At 44.8% G+C, this 14,286-nt stretch overlaps 1 protein-coding gene across 4 annotated transcripts in view; it reads left to right on the top strand.

The window, feature by feature from the left end:
- Positions 1 to 14,286, top strand: part of SZT2 (SZT2 subunit of KICSTOR complex) — a 54,537-nt gene that overhangs the window by 7,352 nt on the left and 32,899 nt on the right. For all 4 annotated transcript variants that reach the window (XM_053950953.1, XM_053950952.1, XM_053950951.1 and 1 more), the window contains exons 9-20: positions 42 to 212; positions 5,308 to 5,539; positions 6,211 to 6,340; positions 7,580 to 7,722; positions 8,325 to 8,477; positions 8,828 to 8,942; positions 11,491 to 11,696; positions 12,083 to 12,307; positions 12,746 to 12,824; positions 13,141 to 13,238; positions 13,494 to 13,662; positions 14,153 to 14,267. In XM_053950953.1, coding sequence (XP_053806928.1) covers positions 42 to 212; positions 5,308 to 5,539; positions 6,211 to 6,340; positions 7,580 to 7,722; positions 8,325 to 8,477; positions 8,828 to 8,942; positions 11,491 to 11,696; positions 12,083 to 12,307; positions 12,746 to 12,824; positions 13,141 to 13,238; positions 13,494 to 13,662; positions 14,153 to 14,267 — 1,836 coding nt within the window. The remainder of the gene's footprint in view (positions 1 to 41; positions 213 to 5,307; positions 5,540 to 6,210; positions 6,341 to 7,579; positions 7,723 to 8,324; positions 8,478 to 8,827; positions 8,943 to 11,490; positions 11,697 to 12,082; positions 12,308 to 12,745; positions 12,825 to 13,140; positions 13,239 to 13,493; positions 13,663 to 14,152; positions 14,268 to 14,286) is intronic.

The raw sequence follows: 14,286 nt of genomic DNA, 5'->3' as shown, positions 1-14,286 counted from the left end.
GGGGAGCTGCTCCCTCACAAACCCATCTCTGCCATTTGCAGTGTCCCAGCACAGGCTGTTCAATGAGCACCTGGTGTCTGCAAGCAGCAACCCTGCGCTGGCGATGCGGAGGAAGAAGCACACAGAGAAGGAGGTGCACGCTGACCTCGTGAGCATCGTTTCGGTCCGGCTGCGTGAGGGCTACAGCATCCGTGAGGTCAACATCACAAAAGGTGACTGCTGCCTTGAGGGCTGGAGACAGCTGGGACTCTGTTCTCAGCTGCTTAGAGGAAAGCGCTGCAATCTCAGCAGTGGTGGTGTTGTGGAGAAAGGAGCCATTTTCTCCAAACTGTTTTCATGAATAATTGCCTGATGTAGGGCTGCCCAGTATTGTGCAGTTAATCACTTGCCAGGCTCACCCTCTGTGGTTGTGCCTGGGGAGGGACAGCCAGTGATTCTCTGTATCTTGGAAATTATTCCCCACAGTTGCAGAGAAACTAGTGACAGAACTTGAGTTTGAAGAGTTTTTTTGGGATTTCATCTATAGTTCTCTTTTTTTTCATCCCCTTCTAGTTCTTTGCTAGATGCACTCCAAAGTACTAACATGAAGTTGGGCCCTTTGGTACAACAGACTCAATGCCTCCAAACTACAGTCTTCCAAAAGAAGAAATTGGGTGAAAGAAGGATATTGTTAGGTGAAAATGTCAGGTCAGTCAGGACCATAATTAATTCTAGAAGACCATAAAACCTTCCAGTGATCCTGTTCTCTTACCTGGCTCATTAGACATGGCACCTGGAGTGTGAGAACTAGCTGCTGACCAGGGACCTTGATGGGTTTGGTTATCCTTAGGAGTGACAGTAAAACCTACCTAAATTTCCATCTCCAGCTGTGACTAGTGGTAGTACTTTTAACTGAAGGGGAGATGAAAAAATCCAAATTCTAGCTTATTAGTACTCTAGAATGTGTTTTATATCAGACAATCAGTCTGTGATCTAACTCCAAGCCATTCTAAACTTGCCATGTAATGTTTTCTGTGAATTTACTGCGGTCTGCCTAAAAATCATATAAATCCCTTCTGCCACTGCTCTGGTTGGAAGACTATCCCAGAGTTTCATTGCTCTTTCTCTAGCTTCCTCTCTAAACTCCTTGAGACCAAGTTAGACCTGTGTTACTATTATACTTAATTAAGTTTATCCTCTTTCTCTGACTTGCATGAACATATTTTACAACATCTTTCTCCTTGTCACCTACCTTTTGGCAGGTTAATATTAAGCAACCCAATATTTCACCTTTCTTTTGTAAGGGCAGGCTGTTTGTTTATTCAGGTTAATAGCTCTTATGTTTTTTTCCCTTAAGTTATTTTCTTTTCAGTTTGATCTCATATTTCTCAAAACAGTTGATAAGTGTTGTAAGTGTGGTTTAATCAGTGCCTTGTTCAGCAGTGTTAATATTTCCCTACTTCTGAAGTAAAATACCAAATCTGATAGATCAGGAATCACGTGGACTTTCTCCATGATTGTATTGCAGAAATCCCTGAGTCTTTCATGCACCTTTTCTTTCAGCTGATGAGTCCTTGCGGGGGGTGTTTTATTTGGTTTTGTTTGTTTAGTAGTCCCTAAATGTGCTGTCCTTCACACGATAATAATCTTAAGTTTATCTTGCTCAGTTCACCTACCTGTTCCTCTGTAATGCCTGGCAATTTCAGTTCATTTGCCTTGATGCATATTACAAACTGAATGCATCCAAATCACCTTTTTTTGGGGCAAGATTGCTAGCAGTCATATTAGGTGGGATAATTCCTAAAGTTGGTTTTTACATGAATCTCTCTGGTTTCTTGTTTCAGGAATTTTATGTTAAAAGTAAGTATCTGCTAAGTTTTCCTGGTGAGACAGCTGTTCTAGTAATGTCTGCAGGTTGTTTTCAATGTAGGTGAGGCATGAGATTACTTCTCTTAAATCCAGGCAGATTAGATCCATTGCATTCTCCTTGTCTAGGAGTGTCTGTCAAACGGTGTGACAAGTCCATTCCTGTCCTCAGAGTCTTTTATTCTTCTGTGCACAAGTTCACTTACAGCTTGAACAGTGCTTGATAAAAAGCCTTTCTCTTTAATCTGGCAGCAATGCTGAAGTGCTTTTGGTGACTATGTAGTCTTATATAGAAATGCTGGAAGAGCATTCACCAGGTATGAATCATTCAAAAAGCAGTCAGACAAGTTCATGTTGTATCTTTCTGTACAAAGGTATAGCTACAACCTCTGGCTCAGGATATTGTAAAGCAGTGAATTCCTGCACTCTGCAGGAATGTATTAGAAATATCACCACATGTTACCGTGCTCCCTGCATTTTCCTCCAGGTATTTGCCTGCTGGCTTTTAGTCCTTGGAATGTTAAATGGATTGGTCTCCCATTTTTACAAGAGCAGAAAGCAGAAGAGCAGCTGCTGGATCAGCATGACCTTCTGTGGTGAATAACTATGGGCAGGTGCACAGGGAGGAGTAAGAGCAGGATAAACACACATGATGATAATCTCCATTTTCCTTTCCTTTTTCCTTCCTTTCCTTCCTCTAGCTCTTTGCAGCTCAGGAGCTCCTTGAGCCAGAAATACTTTCTGTGTATTTTCTTAGAAGAAATTTAAATATGGAATGTCAGAGGTTTCAAAAACATGGAGTGTATTTCTATGCAGCTTTCAGACCAGTAGCAGATAATGTTACTTAATACTTTGGAAAGGCTAAACGCTCTGCGGAGTTGGTGAAAAATTTGCTGAACTAACAGGTTAAAGTAAAGTTGAGAAATGATTCAAGACATTTAGACATTCAGCACTGCCTTTGCTAAGGAAAAGCATGTTTGGCTAATCAGGGTTCTCTGAGCCATTCTACAGAGAAGTATATAACAAAGAACAGTTAGTTAACCTGGATTGCCAAAACTTGCCAAAACAGCAAAAGGCTGTTAAGGAGCCAGCTGGCTGTGAAGCAACAGGGGGAAAGTGCAGTTGTGGACTTTGACACCATCACTTTTCTCCTTCACTTTACCAAAGACAAAATAGAATAAAAAGCTAGCTTTGTGCTCTCCAGAGTTGCCTGGAGAGGTTTTTTGTGATATTTATAAGTGCTCTGGTTACACTCACTGTGTGATTTTTAAATATTTAGGTATTTAGGTGGCAACTTGGTTATTTAGGAATACAGAAGTGCATATGAAGGGGAAAGGATTGGAAGGTATGGAAGGGAAAGAATCTATGGGGTCATGGTGTGTAATGGAGCCCAGTTCTTTTACTTCCTGGGACATTGTCAGGGGATCTTCCTCTGTAACCAAAAAAAACCCAAAAATCTCACTGACCATTTTGTGTTGAGGGCGGCCTGGAGGATGGTTTTCAAAACATAATCTTCCTCTGTGAATCAGTGCAGCACCAAAACTGGCTGGGAGCTAGCTGAGCAGTGAGAATGGCTATTCTCTAGTGACAAGAATCAGGAGAACAAAGTGAGCTTTCTGAAAAAAACAGAGCTGGACATTGTGAAGGAAATCAAAGTAGAAAAAATTTTGTATGCTATTAACTCAGGAACCAGAAAGAGATTGCTTTGAAGTTAAAAAAAAAAAAAAAAAGCTAAAGATTCATCTAGATGTAACTTCAAGCCAAATAAATATTTTGCCTGTGTTTTTAGTTTCGTTCGTGTGGGATCATGGGAGTGAATCCAGGATGACTAATGGAAACAGAAGTGGAAGTTGGAAATATTTTCATTTATGATATAAGCAAAAATGTGGGAATTTGCTTATCATGTTTGCTGTTGATGAAGTGGAAAGGCTTTATTATGAGAACCAAAATATTGTGCAGAAAACAGTGGATGAGCCCTAAAGGAGTAAGAGTGAGGTGACAGTATGAAATAAAAAGAGATTAATCTATAAAGTCTTGTTTAGCCTCTCTGATGCACAAGACAATCTTCATAGGAAACAACAGATGGTGCAGTCCTGGCAAGTCCATTTGTAGTAACACAAACTATCCATTGCAGAAAATATTAGTGACCTTTAAATAAAATCCTACTAATCCCTCAGATTAAGTACAGGCAAAGTATAGTATACACTTTTGATCATCTTTGTTCAAGAAAGGTGAATTCTTAAGGTGCAGGAAGGTCTGGGTGTGTTAAGGGGAATGAATGTTCTGTCACAGTAACAGCTGAAACTGGGTATGGATTTCTTAGTACTGCACACTCCTTGTCAATGTTATGGAAATGAAGTTTCTCAGAATAAAAATAATCTAATCAAAAGAACAACCAAGCATGAATTTGGCATGGACTCCGGAGGTTTCTTCTAAACATTGATGGGGGAAGAGTACTCGGAGGGTGCCTCCCAGCAGGGACCATGAGAGCAACAAGATGGCTTTAAAGTGGAGCTCAATCAGCCCATTAGGGGGATAGCATGATGTGCCTATGACAGCAGCAAATGCAACTCTGCAGGAAACCGAGCATCCAGGCTGATGATCTGTTCAGGTTTCCAGCACATCCAATCACTTATCACACAAACCCTGCAAGTCTGGCAAACTGTAGAGCAGGCTGGACATAGAATAGATGATCAAGCAGTTGGAATCGCAACATGGTCATGTGTTTCCCTGGGATGTTTCAGTGCAAATACACGTGCACAGTCAGCAGGAGTGCTCTGTTTGCTCAGCAAGGCCTGCTGTCAGGTTTTTCTCTTAATCTTGTTAGACAGGCTCACTTAGGGGAAAGGTAAAAATGTATGATTTGAAGAATAGGTGAATATTCATTCTTAACATCTTACTTTGGGAAGAGAGGGTAAACATGGTGAGAAGCTTTGAAGATTTAAGTTCTAGATTTCATGAAATACAATCTCTGCAGGATGAATAGAGATTGATTCAAGAATTAGGCCTCATCTTCCAGGTTGTTTATGATCTGTGTCCATCAGATGCCTGTGTTTCTGGAATGGGATGGATTAACTGCAGTGTGGATGACAAAACTTTATAGTTGAATGACCCTGCTCATCTGTGCAAAAAAAAAAACTGTTTTCTTGGAAATAAAGACGAGGCTGTGAAGAAAAGAGCCCATTGCAAATGTCAGCACCTCCTCTGAGTTTCAGTTGCCTTCTCTAGTGTAGGTAGTACATTTACACTTCAAGAATTGCGAACCATTCACCAAGCGCTTCAGTGCAAGCAAAGCCTCCCTCAGCTGGAGAGAGTGACTTCAGCTAAAGCAGACAGTTGTTAGATTATTTCGTTCCCCTCAACAATCAATCAATCTCATGGTACTCATAAGTCCCTGCTCAGAGGTAAAGCTCAGATGTGTACGGAACAAGCATCTGAACTTTCTCTTCTGCTCCCATGCAGGTGGATCTCAGCTGGAGGTGAAACTAGTGCTGCTTTGGAAGCATAACATGAGGATTGAGTACTTAGCTGTGACACCCTGGCCCCTGGACCCATCAAAACGCAGCACTTGGGTGGAAGTGACAATGGAGGGAAGCTATGACATTTTGCATGACATCAGCTGCACCATGAGGAAGCCTATCACCAGTCTGTACCGCACCACCGTCATCCGGCGCTTCTGGAACACCTTGCAGAGGTGAGCTGGACCATGCCCAGCAGTTTCCAGTGTCACCAAGTAATTCCTTCCTTGGCATGCTAGGATGAGGGTTTTGCAGGTGGGTGTCCCAACCTAGGGTTCAAAAGGAGTGTGCTCTGAGGAAGGGGCATGGCTGATTACAAGCTTGCTGCCTAGCCAAGGAAAAGATTTGAATTGGTCTGTGATCTAGTTTGTAAGAATGCTTCAGGGTAATGGTATTGCTGCTCCTGGATCCGGATCCTGGGATACAAACCTTGCCTCTGACTGCCATCCCATGGAGGTGATGTGTTCTTATAGCACACCCGTGCAGCTGTGCTGCATGGTCACACTGGGAGCAGCAAACACATCTCACATGTCTCTGGGGCTGAAGTGCTTGTGGGTCACAACTGTTTCCTGGCCGGGGTGACTGTTACTCCCAGCTATCTGTCAGATTCCTCTTCTAGCACTTTATTTCCAACTCTGATCATCCTCTGTATGTATGAGGCTTCTACACTGGAGCCCCTTTAAAACGCACTTTGCACATGGACATGGAATCGCAGCATTCCCTATAAAGCTCTGTTGGTGTAGGTGGGCTCCCAGGACATAGAGAGTGCTGTGTGTGCAAGCCCTGCACTGACTGGGGCAGCAAGGGGGAGAGCATGCGCTTTTGCTAACTGCCTCTTCTTTTCCAGCATCAACCAAACAGATCAGATGTTGGTACATCTGCAGTCTTTTGACACAGTCCCAGAACACTTTACCATTCCTGAGAGCACCAAGAATGGGGTGCCCCTCTTCTACATCCCCCCAGGATCCACCACTCCGGTATGTTCCCTCTCTCTCTGTTTAATGTGGGACAGGTTGTCTCCCCTGCTTATTCTTGTACTCAGGCTTCATCTCTTGCTCATCTTGTCTTCATCTTATCCTGCTCAGTCAGAGAGTTCAGGTGTGGTGCAGTGAACATCCCATGCCATACATTTTCCCCTCTGAGACATCATGCTATGTCTTAATTGTTGCAGCTACACCTCTAAGCCCAACAGCAAGTCTCCTAAGTGTGCTGTGAAAACTTCTCCTGTAGTGCTGTGATGTGAGAGATGGATGGGAAGGCTGACACACTTGCTTTTGCTGTGCCTTTTCGGTGGATACCCCATAGGCATGGAGTTGCTGCTGGCTGTGCAACCAGTGCCCTGGAGATGTAGCTCAGTAGTGTCAGGTGAAGATACACAATGTGCTGAATAGTTGTTTAATAGGCTCGTTGCTCTGAGCACTCATGTGGAAGGTGCAAGAGAGATACTTGTCATCTGCACAGCAGAAAATAAACAAAATATGAGCTAATAGTTTCCACTGCAAAATTCAACCTCATTGGAACTCACTAAGCAGAAGAGCCAGCATATTATCTGTTCCCTGCTACCAGTGTCCTTTTCATAGATGGAAGAGGACTAGCAGATCTTAAAGCTAGGGGAGATTTACCTTCAGAGAACTATCCCTTTTATTTTATTGTTTAAGCTCTTTTTTAGGTTTGCTTAGTACATTTTCCTTATGTAGGGCTATGCATGCCACAGTATATCTGGAACATCCCATCTTATGGGTAACCACCACTGTGTTTCTATGTCAGAAGAGTGGGTAGAGCTGTCAGTTATAGTTGATAGAATCAATGTCACCATATAGACCTATTAGAGTTGCCCAATGCCACCCATTCTGGCACCCTATTTGCCTGAGCACTTTCAGATGAGTAATCTCATTGTTTAATTACTTTGCTGACACAAGCCATATATCCCCCTCTCAATCAGAAGGCACACCATTACATATGCTATCTTTCATGGTTGATTTACTTGATGCTAAGTAGTTAAATTCCTAATTAACTTGACATTTCAGGAGCCTAATTTATTTTTGCTTATGCTGTACTGCCTGTTTCAATGTGAACACACTTACTCTGTTCAGAGGAAATTACCCAAAGCCAGGGATGTGGCCTTCTTAGTTTGCAACAGCTCAGCTGCTAGAGAAATTCTTGGTCTCTCTGGGTGGAGAGCTTTCATGCTGAATATTGTCCTGTCATTTTCTCAGGTGTTATCTCTGCAGCACAGTGGGTCTGACTCAAGCCATTCCCAGTTTGCCTCCTACTGGAAGCCCATCCTTTCCATGGATGCCAACTTCTGGCAGAGGTGGCTGCACATGCATCGTATAGTCGTCCTTCTGGAGCATGACACGTATGTGATGGGCAGGGCTGAGCTCGTGGGCACACTGTGGGCCAGCTGGGAAAGCAGCCTGTCCAGGACTTGCAGCTCTTCTGCAGGTGCCTATGGCCCAGGGAAGGGTCTCACTAGTGGGGCCTGATGGATGCTAAACGTTTGTTTATCCGAGAGGGGCAGTAGGTTGAGAAGTCATCTTTGATTGGAATGATAAATTGTTTCTCAAGTCCCTCTTGGGCTTTGATTTCCCAATTGCAGGGCATATGGGACCATTCCTTTGGGAGCTAACCCACAGTTTGCTGCTGGAAAATGTCTTTTCCAAAAGCATTGCTTTCCTGAGGCTGGTCCTAGTTGCAGAGTAATGTGAATAATAGTTATATATTGCATGGAGGGAGATAGGATACAAGGGATGTGCTCTCTGCAGTGTGGAAATTCCAGTGCACTCAGGAGTATGACCCTCCCCAATGCTTGATTAGGGGAGGTGCTTGTTCGTTGGCTGCTGTGGAGGAAAAAAGGCTGATAGACCAGTCAGAGTAGGATGGATGTAGCAAAACCTCTGTGGGTTTTGGGGGAAGAAGAGATACTGCAGCTCTGAAATGACTTTCTGTCCCACCCTGCAGGCCTGTGCCCAAGCACCTGCACACGCCAGGTAACAATGGCCGCTACAGCACCATCCAGTGCCGCATCTCCCACTCAGCACTCACCTCCCTGCTGCGGGACTGGAGCAGCTTCGTGCTGGTGGAGGGCTACTCCTACGTCAAGCTGATCCACGGGTGAGTGGCTCTGAAGCAGTGCTGTGTGGGGAACTGGGCGTGTGGCCACACCAAGGATCTGGTTAGACCAGTATGCAGCTATGGGCCTGAAGCAGATGTTTACAGGAGAGGATGAGAGCTAGACAAGGGGGTATGAAATCCTGCAGTTTGTGAACTGTTCCAATGTGTTCAGGTGCAGCCCAGAGGGAGAGGGAAGCCAGCTGAGGGGCTTCTGCATGCTAGAATTGATACGTGTTACTGTGAAGTTGTGTGGGCTGTTGGGCTGTGTGGAGCAGACCTCTGCTTGGTCTGGCATGTCAGAGCAGCAAGACCTATGCCATTTCAGCCTTGTCCTAATCCCTCCTCCATAGGTCTGAAGATCTTACCCCTTCCTCGTTCTATGTGGTACGAATCATCTCCAAAGCTCCCTGCATGGTTCTCCGGCTGGGCTTCCCCATTGGCACACCTGCACAGGCCAGGAACAAGGTGAGAGCTGCTGTCTGCTTCATGGGGTAGGAGCAGAGCAAGAAGTTCTAAATGTGGAAATGATGGGTAGATCACAGGCAACACTGTGGGCAGCTACCCTCTAGTAAGTAACTACCATGTTAAGACTTAGATGGGTTTGAATCTGCTGTAAGAGAAAGAGTAATTTGGGACAAACTTTCTTTGTTAAGTCCATGAAAGATATAAACCCAAAGACTTGAAGATCAGTAAAATAGCTGGTCACGTGGGTGTTTTTTCCACTGCTTAATTCAATTGTGGGGCATGAAATGACTTAAAGATTATTTAGTGTATCCTTCTGACCAAAGCACAATCAATACCATCTGTAAAGAACAGCCGATACTTGTCTGACTCATCTGTAAAAACCTCTGTGATAGATGTACTACATGTTCCCTAGGCTATCTCTTCCAGTACATGTATATTGAATCTGTTGGGCAGGGAGGAAGTTAATAGTTAAAATGCAAACAATGCCCCACATAAGCAGTACAGGGAGAGAAAAAAAAAATAGTACCTAGGAAATGTTTTCAGGATTAAGTCTGTCAGATAGACTTTAATAACCCTTTTGTAAGAAAGGGTTATTAAAAGAAATAAGCTGCCCTAGATGCAGAAGGTGGAGTTACTGTGTGGACTGATTCTCCAGTTATAATGGCTGAGATAAGTCTAAGTATTCCTAGGTAAAGCATGAGAAAGATGCTCTGCTATTAAACTGTGTGAACTTTTTAATATAAACAAGAGGTTTATCATAAAATCTAGATTTTTTTTATCTTCATGAAAGAACTCTTTGGTTTGTCTAGCTTAGCTTTAGTGTTAGAGACTAGTCTGAGGAGAAGCTAACAAACATGGGAAGGGCCATCTCTTTCTGAGATAATGAACCTAGATAATACTGAATGTTCTGGCACTCTGGCAGATCTTCCCTTTCATGACTTTAGGGGATCCAGGACTTGGGCACTGGTTGCTGGGTCAACATGTGGGCTTGGTAATGCCAAGTGACAGGTTTTTTTGAAGGAGCTCCCTCTGGCACGTGCAAATTAATATCTCTTTTATGAAGAAGGTGTAAGACAGGCACCATACCCTGCAGCTGTAGGCAAGCTCCAGGTCATTGCAGCAGGAACTTTATGTAGATCATAAATTGTATCATCCACAATATATTTTTTTTGCCTGCCATAGAGCTAATTAACTACTCAGTGTGGAGGATGGCAGTAGAACTTAGCCTGCTTTATTTAATGGAAAGGGAGTTTTGTGCTGAGCAGTTCAAATTTCCAATATTGAAGGGAAGGAAAGCATGTCATACAGTCGACTTTTAGAAAGCTTTTTGGTGAGACTTTGTATAGGGCATGACTGTAGAACTGTAGAAATGGGATATCATAAAGCAAACTGCCTTGGGGAACAAAGGAAGGGAATTGAAAAAGTGGTCTGTTTCATCACAGCAGAAGCTGTTTGTGATTTTCTCAATCTTTTTTCTAGTCAAAGGGTAGAGAACTCATTTGCAGAAAGGTAACGTGTACTGAGCTGAGGAAATGTGCAGGTGGCACAAAGCTATTTCAGCCTCTGAGCTTTGTTGACACCTAAGCAGCACAGTGGTGACTGGAAGCCAGTATGGATAAGTGCAAAACAGTGGGATTTGGGAGCTTAAACACCATTAGTGATTCTGTGATATCAATATGAAACCATGAAGGGGACCCAAGTGGCAGTACAATGCAGGAAAGAACTCTTGTTAAACATTTGTGTTTGGGGACATAGCTTTCCTTGAAAAAGACATAGTAATGATGGGAAAAGTTACTGAAATAGTTAATGTTGAGGAAGATGGAGAGCTGCTGTTCTTCTGTTAGCCTACAATGGTAATAAAAATTGAAAAATTTGAACAAAGATTGTGGAAAGAACCCTAACTCTAGAAATTTCAAAGAAAACACTGGGCTATTGTGGGAATCAGATGCAAGTGTGGGCTGAACTATATTCAGAGCTACTAAAAGCTTAAAAGAGTAATCAGGAAGTCATTGTGAAAGTATCTTGGAAAAAAAAAAAACCTAAAAAATAACCCAGGCTCCTGAAACCTTTTGCCATAGAGGTTTGACAAATGAACGTGGTAGTGGGGGAATAAATAAAACAGAGCCAAACTGTTCCCACAGCTGATATGGACTAGTTTACATTTACTGTAGGCTGTTGAGGAGAGGAGGAGGGAAAATGAGGGTGCGTGCTTGGACTGCTTCTGTGGAGGAGCTGGCATGCAATTAATTTGTTTTTAAGCTGAGTTTTGGAAGACAACTTCTTCAGCCTTGAAATAGTCTTTGGGGTTTTTTTAATCTTCCTTTTGATTTTAAAAATACTTAAAATAGGAACCAAAGAGCCTTGTGTCATCTTGATCTTGGTCTTGCTAGTGCCTCAGAAGTAAAATTACCTTTAACTCCCACTGTTCTGTGTATTCAAGGAGAGTTCTGTTCCTTTTGGTCAAGCTCTTGTTCTAGACACTTGTTTTGAGTAGTTTATGTCTCCAAACAAAGTTGGTCACGTTTACCTTTTGCTTTTTCCATGACAGATAGTGGAAGAGTTACGGGACCGAATCTTGCAGCTGCGCTTTCCTCACAGGGTCCAGAGCAAAGAGGCAACTCCAAAAGCAAAGAGGAAAATGTTGGGCAGTAGTTCTCCCTCCAAGTCCCCACCTGTGGCCGGGGCCCAGTCGGCCCTCTCAGACAGACCCTGCCTTGTTGTGCTGCACAAACCGTTGGAGAAGCTGCTTATCAGGTAGGGATGGAGCACCAGGCTGTCACCACCTGGCCCTGCAAAGTGGGAAGAAGGAAGATCTGTGGATGGTGCTGTCAGCTGTAGGATGAGAGTGCTGTGAGTGAAACTGGTGCTTGTTGGGATGGGTTTGGGTTGCATGGCTGTGAGTTGCAGCAGGGATTCCTGGTGGACAGGCAGATTTGTCACTCCTAATGAAATACAGTGTGGAAGTAAATTTAGGTACTGCTGTCTGAGCAGGATCCTGTGCTGGGCCAGCCACATTTTGCTGCTGGAAGACTCTGTCCTGGGTCCAACAAGTGGGTTGTGAATCCAGACAGCTCTGGCCCTAAACAAAAAAAATATGGATTTTTTCAATGTCAGCATGACACACTTCTGCCCTCTCCTAGGTATGAGAAGCTGCCTTCTGACTATCGAGCCCCCTTCATTCTGAACTTGGAGCATCCCCCTGTGTCTGGTCCCCTCACCATGGTGGCCAATCGCACTGCCTCTTCCACCCTGGCTTCGCTGTCCCGCTACTTCTATCACCAGCGCTGGATCTGGAGTGTCCAGTCAGGGCTGGCACCGGCTGTGCCCATCACTGCTGTGGCCCAGCTCCTTTCCACTCTCACAGAGTAAGTTGCACACCTGACAGGGATCCTCTCTTCAAGCTAGTCCTGGGGATACAGGGAAAGCAATAACCTTGCTTATTACATTTATGAGGCCTTATAATAGGTAAGAGTTAAAGCTGCTGTGCAGAGGGTTTTGGTCCCATACACAGCTTCTAGAACCACTTGGGTCAGTGCTTTACCCAGTTCTGCAGCTGTAGTTGGAGGAAATGAGAGAAAATGTCCTGGAAAACATGCAAAAGGGCAAGAGGTGATACTGTACCTGGCCTGTGCTGATCTTCACACAGGCTGTTCTGGCAGTGTCGTATCTCCCCATTCTCTGTGTGCAGCTCCCTGTCTTGAGAAGGACAGTGTTTTGGGGTGAAGGGTACAGTCATTCTTGCATTTAAAGCTTACAGTATGGGTGGAGAAGTACTGCAGGTCTGACTTCCTCTCTGTTGCAAGGGTTCGTCTGTCAGAGGGTTTCCACTTTGCATCCAGCGGGGACGGCATTATCAACATGGTGCTGGAGCTGCCCATACAGGTGAGCCTGGATGCTGTCCTCTTGTGGACACAGTCCCTCATTGCTGGTCCTGGGGAGGATTCATCTTCCTGTGATAGGATTTATCATCTGCTTCTAGCACACACCCTTGACATGTATAGGGAGAAAGTAAAGCAGCTTGTGGGTTGGGCATTTTTCTGCCTTCATTTGCAGTTAGAGAGCTGCTTTGTGCTGTGCTGGAGGACTTCTTGGGGTTGGGACAGGCTTCCTCTTTTCATCACTGCTAGTGGTGCTGTGTGATGGGGCTGTGCTGTGTAAGGGGGTACTGGCTAGGGCTCATGCAATGTCTCCCCTCCAGATTGATGGCTCAAGTGAGAGCAGCAGTGACAGGGAGAAGCACACCTGTGTCGTCCAGTACATCCTCTTCCCGCCCCACTCTACCTCCACCAAGGACAGGTGAGGCTGCTGTTCTGCTCCTGGTGGGGGTGGCAGTGGAGTCACAGCTCCAGACTTTTGCAGTCAGTGTGGAAAGGAGGGAGACCTCCACCATCTGGTACACATAACCAGTTGTCATGGATTGATCACCAGGTCACTGGGGCTTCACCTGCCACTCTTGGGTTCCTGTGGCTCCTCTCACAGCTCTGAGAGAAACTGCAGTGAGCTGCTGGCTCTGTGCCACCTCACAGGACTTTTCTTTTGACTTCCCTCCAGCTTTTCCACAGATGATGACAATGATACAGAGGTAGAGGCCATTGAAGTAGACACAGAACTGAACTTGGTCACAGAGTGCTGGGTAGAGCCACAGAGTGGCCATGTCCACAGTACTGCTGAGAACTGGAAGCACCTCCATGGCTTGCCCTACCAGAAAATACCTAAAGCGGTGAGTCCCTGAAAGGGGAGGGGCATGGGATCTTTTGTGGAGGGAGAAGGGTTCAGTGTAAGTGCACCACAGAGCTGCAGGTAAATACCAAGGGCCAGAAGAGATGGGAATGCTAGTCACAGAAGCATCTGAGATTTCTAAAAGAGGAACTGGCCACTGGCCATGACAGGTTTCTTGATTGCAGTGTGGTAGATGCAATGCTGCTTTGGGATAGCTGGGAAAATACTAATTATTTTGTGAATAGTCATTCCATTGGAGGAGAGCAAGCTGGACCAGAGTGGGGACTGCAGGTAGTGCTACCAGCAGTCCTCCTGAGCAAGGTGAAAACAGGCTAAAGGGCTGGTGGAGAAGGAGGGAGCAATGAGTGAGAATAGGGCAGCTCAGGGAACAGGATTATAGGTGTTCCCTCTCCTTGCTTTTAGACTCTTTTCTTCTGCATTTGTGGGTGATAATTCTGCTGCATAAACTGAGCTTTAACTGCTTACTGCAGCTCTATCCCCGGGACCTTGCGTGCATTGCCACCATGCTGACCTTCGAGTACATCAGCCAGCTGTGCCAGAACAAGGAGTGGGTCTGCCCTCCTTCAGACACCAAAGCTGCTGAAGGTGAGTCCACCATCTATGT

Source organism: Vidua chalybeata, chromosome 9 (genome assembly GCF_026979565.1).
Source record: "Vidua chalybeata isolate OUT-0048 chromosome 9, bVidCha1 merged haplotype, whole genome shotgun sequence".
NCBI lineage: Eukaryota > Metazoa > Chordata > Aves > Passeriformes > Viduidae > Vidua > Vidua chalybeata.
The sequence above is the reverse complement of the archived record's forward strand: the minus strand, read 5'-3'. Positions and strand labels throughout refer to the sequence as shown.